Consider the following 27,328-nt stretch of genomic DNA (forward strand, 5'->3'; position numbering starts at 1 on the left):
TACATTAAATAATTTTTAACTTTTTTAAAAGTACCCACTTGATCTTCATGTAGTGAATTCGTGTGGGATAAAAGTAGTGTAAGGTAGTAGTACTCAATGCTAACCGATAGGCAGCAGTGTTGTGCTGGACTAATATTTCTTTGTGGCCAACACCAGTATAGTCTCGTGGTGTCAGTTGCACAGTGCAGAGCAGATCGCCTCATTTGCTGGACTGTGATACCACCTGGGTTGGGTAACACGTGCCCAATCTCGCTCTTCTACACATGCAACAGATTCATTAAACGTGACGGCGGAAATTGCACGACGTTTTGAAACGGACACGTTACAGATGAACCGTAAGTTCACGGCACGACGTCAATGAAACAGCGCGCGACTGCGGATAGAAGAGGCGGTGCCTCTCGCGAAAGAACTCTTACGTCAGGCTGGGTGACGGAGCGGCAGGGCGAGTCATGCGTTGCGGAGCGAGCGGATAAGCAAAGATCCAAAAGACCTACATACGTCCTGAAAATGGAGCGTGTCTGCAACGAGGCGTAAGTGATATCATCCGTACGATCAAAGCTCGTCGTCGTTGCATCGTGGATGTTTGCCATAAATCATCGTTTATGTGATAAATAAACACGCGAGCGAATCGTATGAGTCACGGGCAGCTCGCGTGCCGGAGGCTGTGGGGTCTTTAGCTGAGATCTGTTCTTGCACGCATCTAAGCTGTGCTCTGCAGGTGGATTTTAAAACGCCGTGAGGGGATGTGGAGATAATACAACATAGTCACTGCTAGTCACTGCTCCACTGCAGGTGCCTCCTGGTCCTTGTCTGGGCAGCACGGCCGACTGTCGGTATGAGCTCAGTCCTTCAGCCAGATGACGGATGCATCCGAGATTCAGACGAGGCGTCTCAGAGCTCCGTGTCGAATTCATGTGGGCCACAAGCTCATCGCTTTTAAAAAGGGAGTCGCATATTAACGAGTTTCCTGTTTCGCACAACGTTGGTTGCTTTTTGAGTCATCTCGCTGCAGAGATTTTTCCTAAAGCAGGCGAGGCCTGTTTCTAGGACTTATTTTAGTACTCGTCCTGTTTCTGTGGTGGTGTAACGCATCCTCAAGCTCGCCAAACGACCGGGCCAGGTCCGTTATCACTCCGCAGAAAAACGTGCCATTGTTGTGAAGACAAGCGCCTCATTGATCAAACAGTCCTTCCTTTTTTATATGCGGAGAACTGTATACCTTCGCTGGGTTCGTTTCTCCCAGGAGTCTGCCGTTACAGCAAACGCTTGCATTATTTGTTATTGATTGGTAAGAGAACAGCATTTGTAACTAATGCCCAAAGCAAGCAGTAAGGGGGGAAAATAGTTTTTTACTTAGCTTCAGCAAATTTAATTAAATTTCAAGACAACTGTAAACAAGCACATCTCTCTCTCTCCATTATTGTAATATGCAAAGGAAGCAAATAAGCCCTCGAACTAATAATTTTTCTTTCAGCCGTGTTCGTCTCCAGGTGTGTGCTCCGTGTTTGCTTTGATGAACGATTGTTTTCACATGAACCAAACAAATGTAAATAATTTCGTTCTAAATTATTGCAGGCTGGTCTCAAGTCCGATCACATCAAGGGGTTTGTTTGTGTGCTTTAAATAAACTGCATAGTGAAAGTGAAGCGACTGAATCTTGTGTGAGCAGGTGATGGTAGCTGTGGTCAGCCTCCTGAGGGCACAGCGATCCACACTGCGCTTTGTTTCGGGGGCTTCCTACACAGTGACTCAGAGGTTTTGTACCCCGAGTTCTGAGGCAGGATGCTGCTGACAGACATTAGTAAATCTACATCTACTAGCATTATATCCATAAGTGTCACCTGCTGACTGGGTACTCAGGCCTCCGTCTGCCTAGACAGCAAAGTACATGTGTCTGTATTCAAATTTGTGGTAGACATATACAAAGCCAAGTAAATCGACTGTGCTTCAGAAAACCATGAGCTAAAAGCAAAGACTCCTACATGCAGTGATGAAGCGTTCCAAGTGCTTGTAGTGCTTTGTTCCGTGTAGTTTCTGGCACTTGGTAGCTTTGGTAGGTTTTTGATGTGTATCTGTAATACACATACGTTAGTAATGACCTTTTAATGAGTTTTGGAAAACTGGCCCCAGGTATCAGTAGAGGAGAGGAAAATGGCAGTTATTATTAGGGGCGAGTTATTATTAGGGGCGAGTTATTATTAGGGGCTTTGGGGTTTTGGAACCATGTGAGCGAAACATCCCACAAAAGTGGGAGCTTAGTGAGGAGAGACAGCAGGAGGGAGTGACTGCAGCCGGTTCTGTCCGTCACTCCGGAGTGAGGAGAGTGCTGTGTAACTGGGACACTCTGTGGCCCAACAGGGAGTCACACCAGAGGCAACGGGGCTCTCCCTCCAGGACCACGGCTTAACCCAGATCCTCGTTAAGAAGGACCCAGGGGCCCCTGCCTGCGGTTCCAAACGCAGACACGCAGATGACGCGCGTATGGTAGATCTGTAGCAGATCTGATTCAGGCACGCAGATGACACACATACAGCAGATTTGTAGCAGATCTGATTCAGCCATACAGATGTTCCCTGGCTAAGGTCTATTATGAATGAACCACCCCATTCACAGGCAAATGAGAGTTGTAATCTAGTCATGCTTTTGTAGTTACATATCAGCACCAGTCCTGCTTGCACCAAGATGCAAGAAAGATTCATGATGTAACCTTGACAATAGCAGCCCTACTGTTTATTTAAGGGTTTCTAATCTTGAGTGGCATCTTTGAGTCTGTCATAGGAAGCTATAAACACTGGGGCAGTATTCATTGGGATGCTTGGAAATATTTTCTTTGCAGTTTCATTGATGGTTTTGATTTTATCAGGCAGCACAGCACAGCAGAGCCTCTAGAATTGATTCATAGATGTGAGTGAGTCGGTGGAATAGCATTTTATTATGTAATTCTTAAAGTCTGGTAAGGCACTCCCAAGAAATGAAAGTAACATCTCGAGGTACACAGGATGCAGGGAAGAGGCACGATTGAACATACGTTTATTACACACACGAATGATACATAAAACATAACACTCATGCTCTGTACTCAACACCTTTCAAACACCAACAAACACACTACGACACAGGAGACATTTATACACTAAAGACAATTAAAGACACTAAAGACACATTAAAGACACATAATACAAAACAGGTGGACGACACGAGAGGGCGTGGCAAGACGGATGAACACACAACCCCCCCAAGACGTTTGAGGAGGGGGCGGGGCCGTACCATGACAGAAAGTTCTGAAGCTCTGTTTTTAAATGCATGTTTTAATTTTCCTTTTTTAGGCTGGCTCATACTTTACTGATTATTACTGAGACCCAATTTTACATGTAATAATTTGTGATCAAATAAATATCTAATATAAGATGTGTATGCAATAATATTTATTATATGTATGGCATTATTATTATTATTATTATTAGTAGTAGTAGTAGTAGTAGTAGTAGTAGTAGTAGTAGTAGTAGTAGTAGTATTCCCAGAGGAAACGGTGGACTGCTCCACCCCGGTTAACTAAATCATCCTGCGTTACCTTCGGAAGTGTTGTTTTTCTAAAAGACCCGCTCTGGATCAAGATGGCCACTCGGAGAGGAAGTCACAAGGGCAGGCGTTTCCTCAGACAGCACAAATTACCGTGGAAAGAAGATGAGACATCAGTAAATGGTTTTGGTTGCTTTTTGTGGTTGTAGATCCTCAAATTGCGTTTGAGTCCAGCCAAAACAGGAATTAGTTCGTTCAGAGACCTCTTTGTTTAACGCCACATACACATTAGTGTTCCATTATCACTGTCTTTTTTTTTTTGCCCCAGAAATACTCAAATACACTCGCCCTTGGCTCACTCACTGGGGGCTTGGACTTGGACATTCGTAAATCTGCTTTGTGACAACATCTGTTGTAAAAAGTGCTATAGAAATAAATTTGATTTGATTCTAAATGTATTGCAGGCTTCTTGGTGCAATGACATTTTGTAGTAGATGATGCTGATTTTGCAGACACGTTTGTAAAATGAAGCGACGAATAGTTCAGGTATCTGCTTTAAGTGGCAGCATATTTATATCATGTACGAACAAGTTTGTAAAGATCAGTGAGTCATTAGCACCTTCATATGTGAGCAAACTGACTTGTTTACACAAGATATTTTCCGTGAATGTCAGATCTGTGCAGTAACACAAAGGCCAGGGCCGCACCCACCACAGATAACAAGAAAGAGCAGGTGTGATTTCCTATGTCATAGAAGTGATTCTGGGTTTGTTTGTTTTTTTTTCCCCAGAGACATTGGTGGCAGATGCAGAGTGACTGTAGCTTCACTTCAAAGGAGCTATGAGAGCAGCTTCAAAGCTGCTTTGTTGCTGCTTTGTCTTTCCTTTCGAATGGAAATGGCTGTAGTTATCAGGCCACTGTATAGTAACACCAGTGACCAGTTTTAGAAGTCTTTAGCAATTTTAGTCGTCACTGATAACCAGTTAGTACTGACTTTCTAGGAAATTGCTTTCTAGGGATTATAATTGTAGAAAATTCCTCATTTAATACATTTGAATGAAAATAATAAATGTGCTTTTGACATAATGTGTTTGTGTTCTCTAATGTCATGGTGTTGTCTGTGAATCACGAATGTGCTCCACCTTTAATTTCATTTTAATTGCTTGGTATGTGTTTTAATATCATATTGGTATTGATGCCTAATGATGGTGCAAGCTCCTTATTTACTGAGTTCAGTTATAGCTTCTGGTTAATGGCTGGGTTTCTTTCTTCTTTCGTGTGAATCCTACCTCTACAAGGAGAAGAAATGAATGGATGAATGGATCAGAGATGGAGTATTCATGGCGGTCTGATGAGGGGGTGGTGTGAATCTTTGTGGATGTGTGATGCTTGCAACATAGGTAATGGCCTCTCCATCTTTCCCTCTGCTGTAGCTTGGCTGATAAACTGAATGTTGTCCTTGGTCGGTATGGCGCCTGACTGCGTTTGGTAATGCTGGGAGCCGGGGGCCTGTCAATTGCACTATAAACTATGTGGAGGCCACACCATCGCACCTATAGGAGTCGTGTTGGACATCCCATTTCAAAACCACAGGCATTACTATGAAGTTGCATGTTGGTGAGATCAGGCACAAACAGGTCTGGTTTGCAGTCGATGTTCCAGTGTGTCACAAACGTGTTTGCTGAGTTTGAGGTCGGCCTTTGGAGCTCCTTCACACCAAACTCGTCAAACGCTCTCTCGTCAAACGCTCTCTCGTCAAACGCTGCCTTGTCAAACGCTGACTTTATGGACCTCGCTTTGTGCACAGGGACACAGTAGTGCTGGCATATGAACGGGCTTTGACCAAACTGTTGCAGCAAAGTTGGAAACATGTAATTGTCTAAAATGTCTTTGTCTCCAGTGATGGTTGCTTAAAGAGGCAATCTGGAAGTATTTCCTTCTGGACTTGGCATCCGTGCTCTGCGAGTCGGCATTTTCTACGGCTTTGTGGCTGAGCTTCTGTTCCTAAACGCTTCCATTTCACAGTTCTTGCTCTTACAGCTGACAGGGTGAACTGCTGAGCTCTTCGGTGCGATCTGTTTTCCTGTTTCTTTCCATGGCCATGTGCTATATTATTTTTTAGACCTGGTAGCAACAGGTGTAGCTGAAACACCCGAGCTCGGTAGTTAGGAGGAGTGTCTGTTTAGGATAATCATTAGAAAGAGTGACGTTCTGCTTCTATAGCACCTTCCTCGGGACCCAAAGACGCTTTACAATGAAGACAGAGCTTCCGCATCCAGCTAAGGCGAGGTCACCCATGAACATGGAGGGAATAAAGAACAGGCTAGAGAACACAGAGGGGGGAAAGTGCCCCCCCCGAGTGTCCAGATCTCGTGAGAGGATTGAGGCGTGGTCACTAGATGCAAGCAGAGAGAGTGGCAGAGCTGTGGGGTTTGTGACCACAGCGCACGCTTGTTGGTGTGACTGACCGATTCACTAAAATGCTGAGCTGTGATGCTATGTGATATTATTGCTTTGTGATTTAAATAGGCTGGATGTACCTGAATGGCTAATGTTCATCTGTTGGCTTTGGAGGTTGTGATCACCTGATACCTACGGCCCTATATGTCCTCTTGGTATATTGTCGGACAGACAGGTTCATATGTGTTGAGTCTGGGTGATGGGTGGTTTAGTGGTGAATAGTCTGGGTGATGGGTGGTTTAATGGTGTTGATTCTGGGTGGTGGGTGGTTTAATGGTGTAGAGTCTGGGTGGTGGGTGGTTTAATGGTGTAGAGTCTGGGTGGTGGGTGGTTTAATGGTGTAGAGTCTGGGTGGTGGGTGGTTTAATGGTGTAGAGTCTGGGTGGTGGGTGGTTTAATGGTGTTGAGTCTGGGTGGTGGGTGGTTTAATGGTGTTGAGTCTGGGTGATGGGTGGTTTAGTGGTGAATAGTCTGGGTGGTGGGTGGTTTAATGGTGTAGAGTCTGGGTGGTGGGTGGTTTAATGGTGTTGAGTCTGGGTGATGGGTGGTTTAATGGTGTTGAGTCTGGGTGATGGGTGGTTTAATGGTGAATAGTCTGGGTGATGGGTGGTTTAATGGTGTTGAGTCTGGGTGGTGGGTGGTTTAATGGTGTAGAGTCTGGGTGATGGGTGGTTTAATGGTGTTGAGTCTGGGTGATGGGTGGTTTAGTGGTGAATAGTCTGGGTGATGGGTGGTTTAATGGTGTTGAGTCTGGGTGGTGGGTGGTTTAGTGGTGAATAGTCTGGGTGGTGGGTGGTTTAATGGTGTTGAGTCTGGGTGGTGGGTGGTTTAGTGGTGAATAGTCTGGGTGGTTTAATGGTGTTGAGTCTGGGTGGTGGATGGTTTAGTGGTGAATAGTCTGGGTGATGGGTGGTTTAATGGTGTTGAGTCTGGGTGATGGGTGCTTTAGTGGTGAATAGTCTGCGTGATGGGTGGTTTAGTGGTGAATAGTCTGCGTGATGGGTGGTTTAGTGGTGAATAGTCTGCGTGATGGGTGGTTTAGTGGTGAATAGTCTGCGTGGTGGGTGGTTTAGTGGTGAATAGTCTGGGTGGTGGGTGGTTTAGTGGTGAATAGTCTGCGTGATGGGTGGTTTAGTGGTGAATAGTCTGCGTGATGGGTGGTTTAGTGGTGAATAGTCTGGGTGATGGGTGGTTTAGTGGTGAATAGTCTGGGTGGTGGGTGGTTTAGTGGTGAATAGTCTGGGTGGTGGGTGGTTTAGTGGTGAATAGTCTGGGTGGTGGATGATTTAGTGGTGACTGAGGCACATATAGGATGTTCTATATCAAATCTGATTTTTTTAAATGTTGATAATGTCCTCCATCTCTGTCCTTCTTCCTCAGCATGAGGGATGTTTGTGTCAGAGACATTAACAAGGCAGATGCTGCAGCCTAAATGAATTGATGTGATTGTGAATAAAATGATAACCTGCCAGTGTCTTGGGCTGAAGGGTGAGTGTGTGAGCACAGAAGCCCAGACGCCTTTAGCGGGCTGGATCGGACTACAGTACAGATGGAGGGCTGATGGGGGCTTTGCTGACTGTTGTGTTGTAGCAGAGCCCAGACCCAGAGTACAGCCAACTCCCTGCTGCTCCTCTGGGTTGCCTTCCGCTAAGCTTAAATCCCTTTTTTAAAGATGATGAGCATGCGTACATGTCCCCAAAGGCCTGTCTGTCTTTTCCTCTGTTTTCCTTCTACCCTGTTTCAGTAGCTTCAGTTACGCTAATCAGGCAGTGAACTGCTCAGTTTTGTTTTTGTTTAAACGTTTTGGGGATTTAAGGGGTTGGTTTTGGGGTGGGAGGAAGTTCGGTTTTAGGTGCATGATGTCATTCTGTTTACCGGCCTTGGACGTGTGTGAGTGTGTGCGTTTGAGTGTATGTGTTGGTGTGTTGGTGTGTTGATGGACACTTTGAACAGGCTTGTTCTCAGGTACCAGTATTGCAGCAATATGCAATCTGTTCAGACAATCTCTCTTCCCCGGAATATTCAGCCAGTTTCTCTGCCCACAACAAAAAACTCAGACGAGGCACAAAAAGTAAGCAATAGTGTCTGAGTTCATGTGAATGGATCAATTCTGGTTTACACCGTAGAAATGTATGAATGTTGTGTTTTGATATTATTGAATGACGGTAGTTTTAGTTACATATTTAGTTGTTTACTTTTATTTGCTATTTTACTGAATGCTAATTTGAATAATAATGACAAGTACTTAAAATACTTTTTTTGAATCACTGAAGCGTTTATTTTACGGTAAAACATGGCTACGTGCTATTATTTTAGTTTTATTTTATAATATTTATACAACGTTTCACAAGGTTTTGGGCTTAATGTGTCTCTGCTTTTGTAGTGATAACATATTTGCTTTTGAGAATCGTTGCTTGTTCAGTTTTTTTTCCTCACAATCTGTTACTTTTTCATTCATATTTCTCTCTCCTGATCACATTCCAGTATTTCCTCGATTACAATCAGCGGAAAACTGTAGTCATTTATTTCCAGACCATCCCAGACTGCAGGGCACTCTGGGATGAGAGAGATGCTGGTTTGGGGGGCCTGTGATTGCAGAGTGACGTACTCCGTGTGCTAATCCCACACCTGTAGCCTCGGATTGAGTAGAGTCTGAAAACCAAGTCTTATTATTGACAAAATTAGATAATTAATTGTTGATTTATGAATTATTTAGCCCAAGAAATAGAGGAAAGGTTTCCAGGGCTTCACTTTGTTTTCTCAGTCAGTTTTCATTTTCAAGCCAGGCACCATAGAATGAGCGAATTAAGTCTTCACCGGGCCTTGACATTTGCGGAAAACCTTTTGTTCTCAGCTCGTCTTAGCTGTAGCTCCGCGTTTTATGCCGGTTTCCCTTCCTCTCTCTCTCTTTCCAGCTTTTCCGTTAAGACGTTTATGGAGTGAGCTCACGGACTAAGGCAGACCTACAGACATAAGAGGACCACGCCGTTGGCACGTTGGTGTGAAGACACTTTGTCAACGCTGCTCTCCGGGTTCCCAGAGTTCCCTGGTGCGACTGGAGTTATGGCAGTAAGAGAGCGCAGCCCTCGCCACCGGCCCTGGTCCGTGTACCGTGCCAACACCTTCGATATTTCCTCAGAGATGATGGGGCTCGCGCTGGCAGGTGAGATGGGGCGTTCGGTCCCTGGAATTTTTTTTTTTCAGCATTAATTATAGTTCATTTCAGCCAACCAATAAAAAGTGTTTCAAGTTATCCAGACTTGAATCAAAAGCGTTTTCATGTTAACTAGAAATTAGCTAGATTTGCTGTGCAAATTTAAGAGATCCGACTGGCATGTAATTTGACGCCGTGCGATGATCTTTAGGAAGCAGTCAGGATCCTGACGAACCAGTGCTGGAGTTCAGTTTGGGTGAGTAGCTGACAAACGTGTCTCGGAGATGCGACAAGCTCGCTGCACTGATCTGAACAACTTGGAAAAAGTCACAGCCAATATTGTCTGAAGTATTATCTGTAACGTCATGTCTGAGAATGGCCTACAGAACAGTTCTCTAAACATCTGTATAGCATCTTTTTAAAAAAACACATTTTTAAGATATTTGGTCAGTAAGAGTATAGACTGACTATTTATAGACTGCCATCTAGGCTGTGGGTCAGGGAGTGCGCTGTGGGAGAGTCTGGTCTGGGTGTCCCTTACCCAGTTTTACAGTCAGGAGCTTAGACTGAACGATGCTGGGCTTCCTAGTGTGTTATTTGATGCTTCCCAGTGTGGGTAAGCCAGAAAGAAGGAACTGGTTGCTTTAGCAACAGGTTATTCAGGCAAGATGAACCAGTTATTGAGTGTTTGCTCTCTTCTGCTCATCTGTGAAAAAGCTAACACCCACAACCTTGACCGATACAGTGCGTTTTAGAATGATCAGTTCCTTGGTTAAATATGAAAATAAATCAGTAGTTCAGTAAGCACTGAGATTACAATTAAATATTGTCACAATACGGCCCCTCCCCCTCAAAGTCTTCGTGTGTGTTTGTGTGTGTGTGTGTGTGTGTTTGCATGGTCACACCCTCTCCTGTTTTACATCTGATCCTTGTTCTGTGTCATTAACGTACACGTATATAAGTCACTTGTCCAGCTGTGGATGTTGTCGATGTTTAACACCCGATAGCCTGCGCGCTATGTCTTCTTTCTTGTGTGTGCTAATAAACGCATGTCTCTGCTTTACTAAACCTGTCCCTGCATCCTGCTCTGCAACCTCCATATTGCAATTATCGCTCCAAATTTTCCCTTCAGTGGAATCAAGACAAGGACGTTATAAAATTTCCAACAATTAAAGAAACAAAATGATTGGCACTGTAGTCGGATCTTCGACCGGTCCTTCACACAGAACCTCGCTTGACGACAGTTCTGTCCCGATTGCCTCGGACCTCATCAGCTGTTTCCAGTCATTCTTTCAGTAACGTTTGGCAAAGGTTTCAGTGTGTTCATCCACAACAGTAGTAGGGCTCCCCTGCCAAGTCTCCCAGATAGCTTGCTGTCTTGTAGCTGATATCAAATCATGTTTTGAGACAGAATAACTGCAGGCTCAGTAAACGGCTCCGTTGGTGTTAAATGCTTAATTATTGCAACTAGTATTGATATTGTTGTATATTGATACAGGCAGTTATAAAATATTTGTGTAAAAACAGATTTCAAATTGATGCTCTTTTTATCTGCAGTCCTGTAGGTCTGCAGAGGCAGATAGATGTGGTCAGGGTGGATGTGGGTGGATGTGTGGTGTGAATGTAGGTGGATGTATGGGGTGGATGTGGGTGGATGTGTGGTGTGAATGTAGGTGGATGTATGGGGTGGATGTGGGTGGATGTGTGGTGTGAATGTAGGTGGATGTATGGGGTGGATGTGGGTGGATGTGTGGTGTGAATGTAGGTGGATGTATGGGGTGGATGTGGGTGGATGTGTGGTGTGAATGTAGGTGGATGTATGGGGTGGATGTGGGTGAATGTGTGGGGTGGATGTGGTCAGGGTGGATGTGTGGGACGAATGTGGGTGGATGTGTGGGGTGAATGGGGTGAACGTGGGTGGATGCGGTCAGGGTGTTTGGTGAATGAACTTTCAGCGAAACTCCTTACAAAGCCCAAAAGACTGTGACCTACTCCTTAAAAAACCTAAAAGCATTTAAACGTTCGTCAAACATTCAACTTTGGTTGTCTGTTCATTTGTCTCTGGAGTCTGTAGGAATGCATTTTTGATAGTAACTTGTTCAGACGTGGACTTATATTTGACCCTATTTTACCTCATGTTTGTGCAGAGGGCAGTGATCAGGTTGCACGATACCTCTGGCTCTCAAGTTTATTGACTAATCACTTTTATTTTTATCATCAGCCTGTTGTTTAGCAAGATATCTGTTTCCTCATTGGTTAACTTGGCTCTATAAGAATCTATGACTGATCGAAACGTATAAAAGTGTAACATGAGACAATTTTTGTTGGGTCTTTACCCTTTGCTTTTATCGCGAACGTTCAGGTAGTTTCCACGCTAGATTTCTGTTATTTCCAGTACAATTGTTTACAGACAGATTACCTTACCTTGGCAGTGTGGTTTGGATCTGATTGTCTTATACACTGCTAATAATCCCTGTGTTACCCTGAACCGTGTGATTCTCAAGATCTCTAGATGGCATGATTTGACATACATGGTAAATGTAGAAATGAACCCGAGTGAACCACTGTAGAGGAACCACTTATAATTTTATATCGATTTAGTTTAATAGTTTATTATATTTATTAATTCCATGTGAAGTATTCATTCTTTGCTGTGCATGTTCACTAGGGTAAACGCAAAATTAGCTTTGCTAAAGTTTGTTAAACTTATTTGATAAGAAACTTTATAACATGTATAATGCCATAAGTTATGGGGGAGGGCTATACACTATCATTTGGAGTTAGATAACGTTATTAAATTGGCCCCTGCCTATCTACTTCTGTGCTTGGTCATTGACAGGAATGGGGGGTAGTTAAACATGGGTGAAAAACCCCCCACAATCCCCTGACCTTATCTCCTCTGTGCTCTCCCAGCATGCAGTGAGTTGGTAGCTCCAGCCCTGGAGCGTAAGCCCAGCGGCTTTGTAGCAGTGAGCTGCACAACGCCTCCTCAAGCCTTCTGGACAAAGCACGCTCAGACCGAGATCATCGAGGTGAGGGCGAGCATCTCTCCACCCGTCTTAAGCCGCTCGAGGACGACGCGCACCGACGTTTGTACTCTCGTTTGTGTTTCTCTTTTCAGGGCACCAGTAATCCCATATTCCTCAGCAGCATCGCTTTCTTTCAAGACTCCCTGATCACCCAGCAGACTCAGATCAAGCTTTCTGTCTACGACGTTAAGGACCGGTCGCAAGGGACGGTGAGAGGCTTACCTTTGACTTGCGTCAGAATCACCTCTAAGGCTGCAGTGTACTTTTACAGTTCCCTTTTACAAACTCTTACCCGAGAGGCGATCACCACTTTTTACAAAGAACGGTGTGTGTGTGTTCTCATGAAGTCATGACTCTAGTTTGTGTGTGTTAGCATTAGCAGTATTTGAGTGTTGTCATTATTCACTTTGACTCCAGTGTGTGTCTTTGGGCTCATTTTCAACAGATGTATCTGCTCGGTTCTGCCACGTTCAAGGTGAAAGATCTCCTGCAGGATAAATACCGGAGGCTGCACCTCACGCTACGGTTCGTGGACTCAGTACAGGACAGAGCTCGCACAGAAGCACACATCTCAATACTGCTTTGTAATGCATTAGTGAAATCGCCCCTCAAGCTCACAATGCATTGTAGCATTCTGGGAAATGTAGTTTGTTGGATTTGTTGTTTGCTCGCTGGCTCAGATCAGCAGAGAATGAGAGGATAGGCAACATCACGATTATTGCCTGGCAGATGGAGGAGAAGAAAGAGCCGCAAGCACCGCTGAGTCGGACGGACACGGTTAACGGCAGAGTGAGTGCGGGGCATGCGCTACAGTGGGGCTCAGTGTCATCACGAACTCGTGATTTCGAAATAAAATTGCCGTCAAATCACAAGAGCAGCAGCCGTAATTGCATTGTTAATGACATCCGTAATGAAATTCTTTTGAGAAAGTTCCATCATAAAAAATAGTTTTAATAGTTCCAGACTTGTAAATAAAAAGTTTATTTAATTTTTAAAATTTCTTTCATTTAATGTTTAAATAGAAAGTAGGATCTGTTTGATTTCATCTGGTTCTTTTAATGTAAGAGCAAGATAAGACATGTATAAAGAATAATTACCGCATTATGTTGTGCGAACCGCAAATGCATACCTGGTGCTAAATATTGCAGTCCAAACATTGGTCAGGAAAGACCAAACATCTGTCATGGACACGGCAGAATGCTGCAGTAGATTCTGTGTTACATCACGCTTCTCCATGACTAAAACCCTCCCTCTTCAGTTAAGCTTGATCGGACGAAGTCATCTGTAAGCATAGTTCACTGGTTCAGTTTAACTACAGTCATCACAGTAAAGACTCTGTTTCCATGACATTGTATCCCGTGTGTACCGCAGATGGTGTTACCTGTTGATGAGAGCCTGACACATTCCATGGGTCTACAAGCGAAGTCAGCCTCGCTGTGCAGAGACACGCTCTTAAAGGCCGGTTAGTGTCGTCGCTGTTTTCTTTTATGTTTGTGTGATGCAAGGAAGAAGGGAAACGTTTTCAGGTGTCTCAACCACAGGCCTTAAGGCTGGGCGTTTCGTTTGTGATTTATCTGTGTACAGAACTACAATACCCATGATCTCCCACTCTGTTCGTAACTGGGTACGGAACTCCATTACCCATGATCTCCCACTCTGTTCGTAACTGGGTACGGAACTCCATTACCCATGATCTCCCACTCTGTTCGTAACTGTTTCATTCGTAACCTTCGTAAACGTGCCGAAGTCACCTCATATTGAAACATCCTCTGGCGTTCCGCCGCTCCATCTTGGAAATCGGCCACAATTCTAAATTGTAATAATAAAGATTTTGGAGGTGCAATTGATGGAACACTAGGAGATTTGCAGGCGTGAGCCGACGTGACTGACTGGCGTGTGTTTCTGCAGTGTTCGGCGGTACGATATCCCGCATGTACCGCCTCCCCACCACAGACGGGAACCACCTGCGTGTGCTGGAGCAGATGGCGGAAACCGTTCTCTCTCTCCACGTGCCCAGGCAGTTCGTTAAGCTCCTCTTGGAGGAAGACGCTGCCAGGTGTGCCCGTCCTGCCCCCAACGCCTGCTGGAGCTTTTAGTCTGTGGTTTTTGTTTTTGTTTGTAAACACTTCATGTGCTCTGCGGGAAGGGTGTGTGGACTGGAGGAGCTGGGGGAATTGTCTCCATGCTGGGAAAACTTGAGGAGGCAGATCATTACCCAGTACCAGAACATCATCCTGACCTACCAGGAAACGCTCAGTGACCTGCATGAGTACAAGGGTAAGTTTCCTTTAGTCGTCTGCTCACGGATCTGCATGTCTGTAGAAGTTCAACACAGAACGTATGTCGTCTCGGAGCTGTCGTGTCCAGTCGTGGTGCATTATCGCACCCGCAGCGATGTGAGCAGTGTAAAATCACGGGTCGACTCAAAAAAGCTGGCATTGTTCCCAGGTACGACGCCCGCCTTTTAGTCCGGTTCTTTTTCCTTTCTTCTCTGGTCATCAGGTCCTTCTTTCAAATCCAGCACTCTGAAAGCCGAGAGGAAGTTGGAGTTTGTGCCGACCAACCTCCACATCCAGAGGATGAGAGTGCAGGGTGAATCAGGCTATGGTGAGATTAATCTCCGTTATTCTCCATCCATCTCAACGGTGATGGCTTTGGGGGCAATTCACTCAGATGTTAAACCCAGTAGCACTTAGTACTCTGTTCCCTTTTATGTTGGCTAAAAAAGTATGTAAATGTTTCGTTGGGCTCACAGTCAGACGGTTACTTCTTTTGGAACTAGTGACTGCGGCAAATTTTAATGAAACCTTATCTTAATTTTAATCTGTTTGTTTGACAGGCGAGGGCAGGATTAATTTAGTTTTCCCTCTGCCAGTTTGGTTTATCAGACACTCTTATCGGAGCAGATGCTGTCTGACGTAGCAGTGTCAAAAACACTCAAACATTCGGCTGCGTTTGGCCGGATATCTGGCCACAGACGAAGGGGCACCACTGTGTGTGTAGTGGGCCCAAGCCCGAGCTGAGGCAGTGTTCTCTTCCTACAGACCGGACGTATGACGTGGTCACTGCCGGGGCCCCGGCAGCACACCACCAGGGCTTTAAGGGCAGCGGTCTGAGAAAGATCATTCAGAAGTTTGAAGAGACCAAGAAACAGTAAGATCCAGAGCATAGCCTGAGCCCGATGCTGCCTGCCTAACCCGGCTCAGATAAGGCTCACTCCACAAACCCCGTCACCTGGTGTCCCGGTACAGATTAATCCTAGCACTAGACCGGGCTTTCTTAATCTCAAACCAGACCTACAACGCTCAAGGAATGGTTAAGATTACAGATAATCCGGCATAGTGCAATCAGTCAGATGCGATTGTGGACCTTGTAAGTGCCCAGCTGAGACCCATTATGTCGGTTTCTCTGTAAATATTTGCTTCTTGTTACCATCAGTAGGACTTCAATGCTTCCTTATTTTTCTAAGAAATATATTTGCGGTAGTAATGATTTGCTTCCATGTTTGCTTTCAAATCAGTGCCTTTGAAGACGAAGGGTGAGTTGTGGAGACACAGACGTCCGAATAGTCGTTTCCATCAGTGCTGCTTCTCCATTTTCTTTCATTCAATGATGTTTTCAGCCCCTTCATTTTCATTCTCATGAACCGCTTGGTTCCGACCCGAGTCCAAATGTCTGTGTTAATCTTAATGTCTCTGTGACCACAGCGTCATAATGTTTGGATGTAGTGCTCACTTGTGCACAGGCATGTGTTTTGTACACATTGTCACCAGCCACTTTATTAGAAACACATGCCTCGCACCTACAATTGCTTGCCTCTTTGTTATGTCTGATGGGTGTTAGAAGTTGCAGACTATGGAACCTCTGTTAGCGTGCACAGTTCATCACCCTATCAGCTTCTAACACGGTGCATGGATAACGATGAATATAGACTATAACTGTACACCTCTGGTGGTTCCAGTTAATAAATGTTTCTAATAAATTGGGTGCATATATATATGTCCCATATGTCTCGAGTTATACTTTGGGCCACGTAAGTGTCCATGGAAGGGTCTAGAAGACAGGTGAGCAGAGACAGGGCGAGAGAGCTCGCGTACCAGGACTAACCTGCCTCTGTCCTCGTCGCTCTGCCAGGACCGGAGAGGCGCGTACCCAGTCCGTGGCGTACCAGCCGCAGGACGTGGCGCGTGCCAAAGAGATCATCGCCCACATCAACACCCTGAAGACTCAGGTCAGCTACTACACGGAGCGCCTGTCCCGCACTGCCAAGGAGCGCTCGGCTAACGCGCTAGAGCGGACCCTCGCCATCCTGACGGACAAGGTCAGCCTGCCCCGCACGCCACTGCCCGTCCCTCGGCCACGGCGCCCAGGGATTACGGGCCTTCCTCGGCCTCTGATTGGTCCTCTGGCAGAGAGTTGTTCCACTCAGTGGATGCTTCTGGGTGTGGTTGTTTTGTGCGTCTCATGTCCTCACGTACACGATGTGAATAACGGGTATTATTTCTCTACTCTTCTCCCGTTGTCTTTGATTAGTTTAGTTTAACTATGATCTAATAAACATACTGCGCTATAACGGCAACAGCACGCATTTCCAACGAGTCTCGCGGTATTTCCACGGATTTAAACACCAGCTTTCCTCTCCTCCTCTCAGACGAGACAACTGGTGACGGTGTGCGACAACAAGCTGCTGACCACAGCCATGCAGGCCCTGAGCGCAGCTCGGCCGGAGTTCGTCGCCTCCAGAGCCTCGCCGTCTGGGCCGGACGCCGAGCGCGTGGTCCTCCGCAACGACCAGGGCTCCCCGCAGGCCAAGTGGAGCGGGAAAGCCAACAGGACCTCCATGAACGCGGACTGGCACGAGGAGGAGTGGGTGAGGACCCCTTCTGGAACAAAACTCCATGCAGTATTGTTTTTTTAATGTCAGGCTTCATTCGGTCGTTTTTTTTGTATTTTTTATTTAGCTAGTCATTTTAAGCCACGCAACATCATTCAGCAATTGCCGTTAACTAACACGAAACGCCTGTAGCTGAGTGAGGAAAGAGACCCACTGGAGATAACGAGCCCAGGTCTGCGTCAGAACGCTAGCCGCCCACATACTACCCCTTTAGCTCGGGTTCACCACCAACCCCCCCGCTCCGACCCCTGCAGGAGAAGGTGTGGCTGAACGTGGACAGGAGTCTGGAGTGTGTGATCCACTGCGTGGACAGGCTTCTAACGAAGGAGCGGCTGCAGAGCAACAGCAGCGAGGATGTCTTCCTCTCGGAGCAGCCTGCCTCCAGCAAGAGAGGTAGCCACGGAGACGCCTTCTGGATCAACCCGGGGCACCAGTGCCCCACGCCCCTACTCGCCACCCTCCCGTGTTCCTCAGACGCTCCTTCATCATCCTCTCCCATCACCCCTGCATGCGAGCCCGTTTCTCCGACACCCCCCTGTAGGTCCAGGCTTGTCCTTTCGCATGACCCCACCCCAGACTAAAACGTTGAGAAACCGCCATTTTCTAACACTTTCACTTTACTGTTTGCATGCGTCATAAACGTCTTTGTTCGTCTCCTTGGTTTGCTACTCATAAATGTATGCGTAACGTTGCTAAAAAGTTCCTTAAGCTTGTCTGACCATCTACCACATGTTCCACTCCTCAGCAGACGGAAGCCCCAGCGCCGAGGGCACCTCCCCGGGTAATCGACTGGGAGGGGTTTGGTTCAAATAAACCAGTTTCGCGTTTTAGTTCCGTGCATGACGGTCCTTCCCTGTGTGGTGGTTCCCAGGTGAGTGGAGCGACGCGCTCTACCCTCTCCTGACGACGCTCAACGAGTGCGTGGCCATGATGAGTGATAAAACAAAGAAGGCCATGGTGTTTGTGCTGATGCAGGACTGTGCGCCGACCATCGCCATGAGTCTCACCCTGCAGTACCGCAGAGATGTGGTCTTCTGCCAGACAGTGAGACGCGCACACACAGCATGCGTCTCTAGGCACATAGCCACCAGTGAGAACAGAAAGTGCCCCAGCGGTGTGTGTGTTCTGCCGCAGACATACAGTTGTTCTGCTAAAGAGTTTCCGCTGCAGACTTGAACCACACACACACACACCCAGAAGATACCATATCTCTCACAGTCATATTCCACCAGCTTAACGAAGCCTGAATTCCATCATTTCCCTCTATAGTTTCTTCAAGCTTCACAAACTTCAGACAAGCATCTGGCACACTACGATCCCTTTCCATACTCGTTTTAATGTTACTAACAGTCACATGAGGCACACACTATTCCTTTAAATAATCCGTTGCTGAATGTACTCGTTGTAACGATAATCCATAACTGTGGTGGATGTGCCTCCTCTCAGCTGACATCCCTGATCTGTGGGTTTGTAACGAAGCTGAGGAACTGTCTGTGTGAAGGGGGCTTCCTCCGACAGCTCCACACTATTGGCTTACTGGTCCAGTTTGAGGGTCTACTTAGCACCTATGGTACGTGTGTGTGCGTGCGCGTGTGTGTGCGTGCTTTCGCTTGCTACTGCGTAAGCGATGCTAATGTGATGGCGATATTGATAACTGCTACTCGGCGCTGCGTGGCTGTGTTAAAGGGGAGGAGCTGGCCATGTTGGAGGACATGAGCATCGGCGTTATGGATCTCAGGAACGTCACCTTTAAGGTTACCCAGGCAACCTCCAGCTTCGGGCCTGACATGCTGCCCATCATCACGGGGAACAGGGACGGCTTTAACGTGCGTGTACCGCTGCCTGGCAACGTCTTTGATGTGTTGCCGCGGGAGATCCAGAACGGGATGCTCTTGCGTGTTCAGCCTGTGCTGTTCAATGTAGGAATCAACGAACAGCAGACGCTGGCAGAAAAGTGAGCGAAAGACCTTCTCCCCTTACACCCTTAGTTACTCATGTCCCATTTAGTGGGAATCGACCGTAATTTGATAATACGGTCCCTTATTGTTGAACTTTGGATTCCGTCTAAGGTTTGGAGACACGTCCCTGCAGGAAGTCGTCAACATGGAGAGTTTGGCACGACTGCAGTCCTACTATGAGCAATTTAAGGAAGTCCTTCCTGAGGACTGTGAGTCTTAAACCCACTTCTGACCCGCACGGTGCCGTGGTGCTGGTCGCCGCGCCGGTGAACGACCTCTTGTGCTCTCCCCCAGGTCTTCCGCGGTCCCGTAGTCAGAACTGCATACCGGACCTGCTGAGACTGCTCAGCCAAAACATCACCTCCAGGAAGAGCAAAAACGTGGACATCCTGTGGCAGGCTGCAGAGGTAGACCGGTTCACCACACCCACACCCCTCATCTCCTCGTTTCCGAAATCTTGTGCGCTGTGTGTTCATATATGTCAACGCAGAGTGTTGAAATATGTCCCTCTATCGGCTCCCGTCTCTGGCAGAGTTTGAGATCTCTGCACGCCAGCCTGTTTGAAGTAGGAGACAAATTAGTTATGTTAGCATAAGAACCCAGCACGGCACGTCAGTACACCACGCCGGCCGTTTGGCTGCTCACCTGTCACTTTTTCCAGGTGTGTCGCCGGGTGAACGGCGTGCGAGTGACCAGCTGCAAGAGTGCCAAGGACCGCACGGCCATGTCGGTCACTCTGGAGCAGTGCACCATCTTGCAGCAAGAGCACTGCATGGCACCACAGGTCTTCACGCAGGCCCTGGAGTGCATGCGCAGGTGAGGCTGTCCAGCTGCTGCCTGAGCAAAAAAAACTACAACAAAAAAACAACTAGTCGTCCGACGTGTTAATGCTGCACTTGCGTGATGCAGTAGCTTATCAGTAACTTTCACATACAATTGTCCCAATCAGTAACATTAATGAAGTATACAGGGACCAGACAGCCAGACTGCATAGCTGTGTAGATCAGTCAGGCATAACCGTGGTGCCAAATAATGGCGTTTGCGCCTCGGCTGTGACGGTCGTCCCTGACGAGCGTCTCTGTCCACAGTGAAGGCTGCAGGAGGGAGAATACCATGAAGAACGTGGGCAGCAGGAAATACGCCTTCAACTCCCTGCAGCTGAAGGCCTTCCCCAAACAGTACCGGCCACCGGAGGGCACTTACGGGAAAGTGGAAACTTGATACGAAACGCTTCGTCCGACAGCACAAACGGTGTCGACCGACGCTTCTTCTGTTGACGCCGACGCTTCCTCTGTTAGCCCCCCCCCAAGACTTCTGTCCCCGCTACTGTCCTGTCCACCTCCCCTCTGAAGGGAGCTGGACAGCGCGTGCAGTCGTATGATGTGGACGCTCGCTGTAGCCATGGAAGCTCACAGCGGGTGCAGTCAACACTCGCTGTAGCCATGGAAACAGCAGGGTCAATACTTTGCGAGGCTGCACTGTTGGCCTCTGCTGGCAGTGGTAGCTCGGTGGTTAAGGTACTTGACTAGTAATCAGAAGGTTGCTGGTTCAAGTCCCACTGCTACCAAGCTGCCACTGTTGGGCCCCTGAGCAAGACCCTCAGTCTCTCTTAATTGTAAGTGGCTTTGGATAAAAGCGTCAGCTAAATGCCGTAAAATGTAAATGTATTGGGGAGGGTGGGTTATTCTCCTGATAAGAATTTTCATTTTATCAAACAGATGCACGTGACATCCACACTTCCTGACCAAACACCAGTTCAAAGTGCACAGCTCCTGCAGTCTGTGTGGTCAGCGTAGAACCTGACTGATCGGAACGGGTCTCCCCTTAGCCCGATCTCTGAAAAAAAATCACTAAAATAAAACGTTTTATCATCACTTATGTAGTTTTATAAGAATTTGCATGTTGTTAGTCATTTAAAGGATTTATGTGTAGACTGTAGTTCCAGTATCATTTTCAGCAATTAAATTTGCTCATATTAATAATAATTAGATACACCAAATAAATACATGGTCATTCTTCTTTATTGTGCGTTAAGGTGTCCGTAGAGATGTAGTTGCCTTCAGAGTTTTTAAAGCCGCCTTCTCCCCCGAAATATGCAGCAAGATTAAATCGTTAGTTTTGTTCCTATCGCAAGGTTGACATGTAATGCTTAAATGAGTCCTTTGGCCTATCAACAGCATATATGGCACTGGGTGTGTGTTAAGGGTGGTGAGCCGTGGTCTGGATCTGTGTGTGGGGTAGATATGAGCCATAACCCCTGACACATGAGGAGTTGAGTCCTCCCACGTCCACTATGCAGTGAACCAAGGTCAGTGGAAATGGCACAATTACAGAAGTGCATGATGTTATTTGTCAAAACGTCTGTCACAAGCTCTGCCTTCGCACCTGGTTAGACTACAGGTCCTCTGTGGTATTCTGACCACCTCCGGCTGTGTGGCAGTAAATGTCACGTCACCACATCCCTGCAGTTAATTTGGCTGAATGGGGAAAAAAATCCATTTGCCTGATGTTTGTAACATGCTCTCACTTTTGGGGGAGATCTGAGACTAAACAAGACATGACGCCATCCACTCTCCAGCGAGTTACGTGCATTTTACGGGTTGTAGATTTCTAAGTAAAAGCCTTTGTAGTGCAGCTGCTAAGCACAGGTCGTGTTTGTACAGTAAATACAGTGAAATGTTGTGAATAGAAATTAGCATACTTTTAGAAGAGTTATGTAAAAGAATTAAGACACTATGGTTTACGTGACTGTTTCTGTACTGTGTTCTGGGTGGTCTTATTTTCCTATTTCATAGTGAACTCTGATGTGCTATAAGACATTAATTAAAAGCACATTTTAAATCCATTGTTATAGTCACAGCTGTAAAGGCATTTTAGTAACGCAGCCGCCCACACGCACCAGTCACAAATGCTTAGCACCATGGCCAGATGAAATCCGGGTCTACAGTTACACACAGCACAGGTAGATGTGTCTTGTATCTGTCTGCATGCAGCAAAGCCTGACATCAACTTAGATGAACTCACTGATGCACTATTTTGCAAACAAAGGATGGTCAGTCTTATTTTTTCTTTTGACTGTTATATACATGAAAAGACATTACAATGCCATGGTTCACTTTTCTTTTACTTTTCTGATTTCATCTTCTTTCATTTTTATGTTGCCAGTGTGTTTTACAGTCATGCTGATAAAAAAGCCTTATTGCTGTCCCTGTTTTTATTTGTATTTTAGTATTGGTGGACTGATATGTCCAGTGCTGTCTTCACACACCTGGGCTTACCTGTACGTACTGCACAGCTCAATACGCACCTGCAGCTCGTAAAATAAAAGCCATGGGTGTTGTTGGTGGGGGTTTTTTTGTTTGTTTTTTTTTTACAGTTGTTCAGTAAATAATTGTAATTACTGCCAAATCAAGAATTGCAGTGACACGTGTATTAGAGAAACATCTAGTTTTCAGAATACATGCAGTCTAACAGAGATCATCTATTAACATGAAAACTTAACCTGCTAACAGCAACAGCAGCTCCTCCAATATGTGGTTTTAATAGTATTTCACATAACTGACAGGGTTTGGGTACTTCCCCTTAGCCACAAGCATAAACAAAAAAAGATCAAAACATCACTACAATGTACTAACGCGATAAAATATATTTTATTCTTATCAGAATAGCACATTATCCTAAATAAGGTATAAGGTTCAAATTATCCTTAACTAAGATTTGGTCCCGATGCAGAAACGACCTGTTTCTTATGTATTTGTCACGATACGGCCCCTTCTGCCTAGACATCTCCCTGTGTGTGTGTGTGTGTGTTTGTGTGTGTGTGTGTGTGTGTGTGTGTGTGTGTGTGTGTGTGTGTGTGTGTGTGTGTGTGCGCGCGCGTGCGCGCGCCACGCCCCCCCATGTGTCACACCTGTTTGTAATTATGTTCCTCATTTACGTATATATAAAAACCCCTTTTGTTCTGTTGTCGGTGTTTGACCATATGTCTAGGTGTTGTGTCTCAATAAACGTGTCATTCTGTTTTACGTGACTCGTCCCCGCATCCTGCTTAGCCTCAACGTTACAGTATTTTTGCATGTTGAATCCAAAGTTCAGAATTTCACCATCACCCCTAGTTTTTGTTGTTGTTTTTTGAGTGTGTTCATATGTTATGGTGTACAGTATAGAAAAGAGGAACCAAAGAAAGTGGAGCCCCTCTCTATTCCCAGACTACTGCTGGACACTGAAGAGGGACGTTCCTGAGACCAAATATAGGCTAAAATCAAACACCTCTCCACCTTAGAAGTAAGTCTGAACATTTGGTAAGTGTAATAACAGCCTTATTTTTAAATATGTATATTGTTATTGTAAAACTGAATTGGTCTGACACTTAAAATGCCCGACAGTTTTAAAAACATTTGAATTCAGTATAAAAACTACTATAAGGCCCACTTATTGTTCTTTGTGAGATAGAAAAAAAGTTTTATTTGTAGAGTGTCGTTCGGATATCACTGAGCAATTATGAAAATTTCTCACATTTCTGACAGCGTTTTTAAATGCACCAAATATAGACACGGTCATTGTTCTTTACCATGCTTTAAATATGTCTACAGAACTGTAGTCCTCTTTCAAGCGTTTTAACGCTGCCCTCTCCATCAAATATAGCAGATGTTTAAATCATTCATCTCACCTCCATGATGTGACAGACCATCCTATTCATTTTGTCCCCATTACAAGGTTTCAACACGTAATGCTTAAATGAGTCCTTTGGCCTATCAACAGCATATATTATGTGTGCATTAAGGGTGGGGAGCCGTGGTGTGGATCTGTGTGTGGGGTAGATATGAGCCAGTCGTCCTCGTAGGGAAGAACCGATCCTGCCTTTCATTCTCGGCAGGGTCGGAGTGGCCCACAGACGCACGAGGAGTCCTCTCAATGTCAAGTTTAAAGTTCTTTGGTCAAATAAAAAACATCAGAGTACATTAATGGCAGTGAAAAGCTTGGCTCCAAGCTCCTGAATGGTATGTGAACATGAGGTGCAAAATATCATTAACGTGTCACTATAGGCAACCAAACATCTGAAGTAATCCATGTATATCGTGTGTTCTGGGGAACATTTAGTCTGTGATTACTGCACTGAGAATTCAAACTATCTGTGGCAAAAAGAAAAACCTCTCAAAAACTCTGTATTTACTCTCAGGCCGTGATGGTGTTTAAGACTATTTACTCTCAGGCCGTGATGATGTTTTCCGGAGGACATCACACAGTCTAGTAGTTCTTTTGTTTTGTTGGTGTCTTGACACCACCGTGTTAAACATTATACCTCCTCCGAGTAGGCCTGCTCATCACTGGTGGTGATGAACTCCATCAAAGCAGCTCACCACCGCGAAATGTGACTACGCTTCTGGTGCTGTGTGTGAGAAGGCAGTTATGCATATTGAAAGAGTAGAAACATGCAAAGTAACAAATGTAAGGGTGTTGCATTTTTTAGAAAAAAATAAATCATCATAAATAACTGCAGGGTCCTGGCAGGAGAATGACACCAAAGGGATGTGCGAGATTCGCATGCACGGTTTCAGAAAAATATGCGAAAGGGTTGAAAATTAAGTATTTTTAAAAAGAGTGAAATGTGCATGAAATGATGTAGAATTGTGACCAAGCACACACACCGATCAACCACCACTGACAGGTCAACTGAATAACATTGTAACTGAACAACACTGACAAGCACTGACTACCACGCGGCTGGCGGTTATTCTGAGTTATTCTCAGTTTGGACTGACTTGCTTTGAGGCTTCCCAGATGCTCATTTCCTGTCATCAATGGGAACTCGCCAAGTCTTGCAACTCTTGCAACTATTGATGCAAATGACCGTAGAGACCTGAACACAATTTTCCCAAAGTGTATTTTCAATTTTGCTTATGCATGGCCTTCACGTATACAGCCCCACATCTAAATTGTTAATTAAAATGCTGTCATGATGGCTTTGCAGTACTTAAATGTACAGTATTCGGAAAAATACACCTTTATAAGGGGGATTAACCTTTCCTTCGTTCACTAATGAGTTATTTTATTTCGACTGAAAATATTCTTGTTTGTTTACATATTTCAGTAATGCCGTTGTTCTGTGTAATGTGTAACCATTTGATAATGATTAACAACAGACTCATATTCTAATGATTTACTTTCCCCGCCTTTGTTAAAACGTCCCAAATGTATAACGCAAAGGTACATTGAAAAACTCCAAACTTCACTGTTCTGCGTTGCTGAGCTTACATCAACGATCTCGGTACTAAACGAATTCAAAGTAACCAAAAACCTCCTATTATTTAAGAAAAAGTGGGTGAAGAGTATGCGCAGGTAGTTTAACGAGACCGTAAAAATCTGCCTCGCCCTGGCTCACATTACGTAGTTCATCAAATATTTGCGATACTAAAACGACCCTTATTAATTTTAAAGCCTCTTGAAAACTTCAACTTTACCTTCAGTTTCAGAACCAGACGTTCGACTAAAATAAAACTGACCGAATTATCCAAGACTTTTATTTAGACATGTTGGCGGCGGGGGTACAATTCCGCGTAACCGGAAAACTGAATATTAGCGCTAAAAAAAAAAAAAAATTAAAAATCAGTCGGCAAGACCGGTGTGGAAGCAAAAGCGAAGCGTTTTAGTCCTTCGGTCGCAGCTGCGCTTTCCTACGACTCCCGACACACGTTTCCTCCAAAAGTGCTTCTGCTCGTTCCGCTCGCGATCAAGTTCTCAAAGACGAGTGCACGCGGCGAACCGCGAAGGCGGCGCGAGACGCCCACGTATTTACAGACGCAGACGAACTGAATGCAGACGTCACCGTAGATTTATTAAGCCTTTGATCATGTTTCTCATCATGATGCTGTGATACAAAAATTAGATTCAAAACTAATTAAATATTTTGTAAAATATTTACGTGCATGGAATGCGTGTGCGTGCTGTGAATGAGTAACTAACTTCGGTGTCTAAGGGTAGCACTATAATTACTGAGTTTTCTTTAACTTTTGCCCTTTGTTCGAAATTGTTCACAGATGGTTTCAAACACAAAAACACACTTCTTTATTCTTGTTAGAATACCTGTTGATGGTTTCTTGTCCCTGGACAGGAGGCACCACGGTGAAGGAACTGCTTGTGGACGCGGACTGCGGGGTTGACGACGCACAAACCGCTATGATGGCGCTGGCCGTGCCAAACATGCAGATCCTTGGCATCGCCCGTGTTCATGGAAACACCACCGTAGAGAACGTCTGCAAGACGTCCTATGCGTGCTGCATGCTTGTGGCCACCTGGAGGTAGGGAACACCTCCGTGACCAACCAGAATCCCAGGCTTGGTTCACGGTCTCTGGCTGACATCGGTGGGTTTACATCAATTTTTAAAATAGATTCCTGTGTTCACAGGGGCATCGAAAGCACTCTTGGGGAACGCGATTAACGCCGAACACTTCCATGGGCAAGACGGGCTTGGTGACGCTCCAGACACGAATGCTAGATCGAGGCAACACTATAATATGCGGTGAGTTCAATTTCGCAGTTGATCCTGAGGAAGCTTACATAGTACTGAACGACTACCTCTGCCCCACCTACATTACCAGCTGGGAGTTCACGTGTCGCAGGAAATTCCCCTGGGTAAAGTGCACCTTTTCTTATCCTGAACAGATACATCTCTATTGTGTAGTTTGGAGTTTACACCTGGAGTGAAGCGATCGCATTCTTGAGATCAATAAACAATAAAAACATTTCTCTGCAGTGCTGGTACTTTCCAAGACTGGTGCTGTGGAGTTTGGATTCATCAGAATAGCGTAGGGGTGTTGGGCACCTCTGACCGAATGCCGGATGTATATTGTACCTACGAACCTGTTTACGCTGATCTTACAGGCGTTCTGTGATGACTGGCTGGCTCAGGGTATGCACAAAGCCGGGTTCATGAAACTAAATCTTCCAGGACAGCATCGACGCCTGCTATGGCGAGAGGGTAGAAAAGGAATAGGCGGCAGGACAAGGGTTAATTTCCTGTGATTCGTGTGCTATGGCAGCAGCCATTGATGATACGTTTATCACCGAGAGTGATCGCAAAGCGGCAGCCGTGGGGCTCTCGGGCACGTACTCCCGGGGAATGATGATCGAAGATCACCTTGAGATTCTCAAGAAGACGCAAAGCTTACATTATGCAAAAAGTGGACTTGGAGAAGTTTAAGAAGCTAATAATGGAATGCTTTGAAGTAATTAGAGGAATATGCACAATACATGTCCCTCACACCCTTTTGGTGGCCTTTTTCATTTTTTTGTCAATGTTCCCTGGACGGTGCT

The 27,328-nt window shown here is 45.6% G+C and overlaps 2 protein-coding genes across 5 annotated transcripts; both read left to right on the top strand.

Annotated features, from left to right (window-relative positions):
* The first annotated feature begins 152 nt into the window (after positions 1-152).
* On the top strand, positions 153-20,584 carry inpp4aa (inositol polyphosphate-4-phosphatase type I Aa). Of its 4 annotated transcripts, none has more exons than XM_035523068.1 (24): positions 153-530; positions 8,895-9,142; positions 9,345-9,389; positions 12,047-12,165; positions 12,255-12,371; positions 12,608-12,687; positions 12,843-12,951; positions 13,534-13,624; positions 14,071-14,218; positions 14,309-14,439; positions 14,665-14,769; positions 15,207-15,315; positions 15,683-15,700; positions 16,297-16,483; positions 16,814-17,032; positions 17,311-17,593; positions 17,802-17,837; positions 17,928-18,100; positions 18,503-18,626; positions 18,743-19,010; positions 19,126-19,223; positions 19,309-19,421; positions 19,676-19,830; positions 20,103-20,584. In XM_035523068.1, exons 2-24 carry the CDS (start codon positions 9,043-9,045, stop codon positions 20,233-20,235), a joined length of 2,961 nt encoding a protein of 986 aa, XP_035378961.1. In that variant the 5' UTR covers positions 153-530; positions 8,895-9,042; the 3' UTR covers positions 20,236-20,584. The 4 variants fall into 4 exon arrangements, with proteins under 4 accessions (XP_035378961.1, XP_026887247.2, XP_035378962.1 ...); XM_027031446.2 differs by having other exon boundaries at positions 17,805-17,837; XM_035523070.1 differs by having other exon boundaries at positions 154-530; positions 17,311-17,449.
* Positions 20,585-26,103: 5,519 nt separating this feature from the next.
* si:dkey-4e7.3 (uncharacterized protein LOC402865 homolog) lies at positions 26,104-27,315 on the top strand (the record flags this gene model as incomplete). The annotated part of the gene is given in 7 exon segments (XM_035522696.1): positions 26,104-26,272; positions 26,275-26,312; positions 26,404-26,507; positions 26,509-26,647; positions 26,897-26,953; positions 26,955-27,172; positions 27,174-27,315. Coding segments are annotated over 7 exon segments (867 nt in total), but the record flags the coding sequence as incomplete, so codon positions are not given.
* Positions 27,316-27,328: the final 13 nt, after the last annotated feature.

This window comes from Electrophorus electricus, chromosome 25, assembly GCF_013358815.1.
Source record: "Electrophorus electricus isolate fEleEle1 chromosome 25, fEleEle1.pri, whole genome shotgun sequence".
Classification (NCBI taxonomy): Eukaryota; Metazoa; Chordata; class Actinopteri; order Gymnotiformes; family Gymnotidae; genus Electrophorus; species Electrophorus electricus.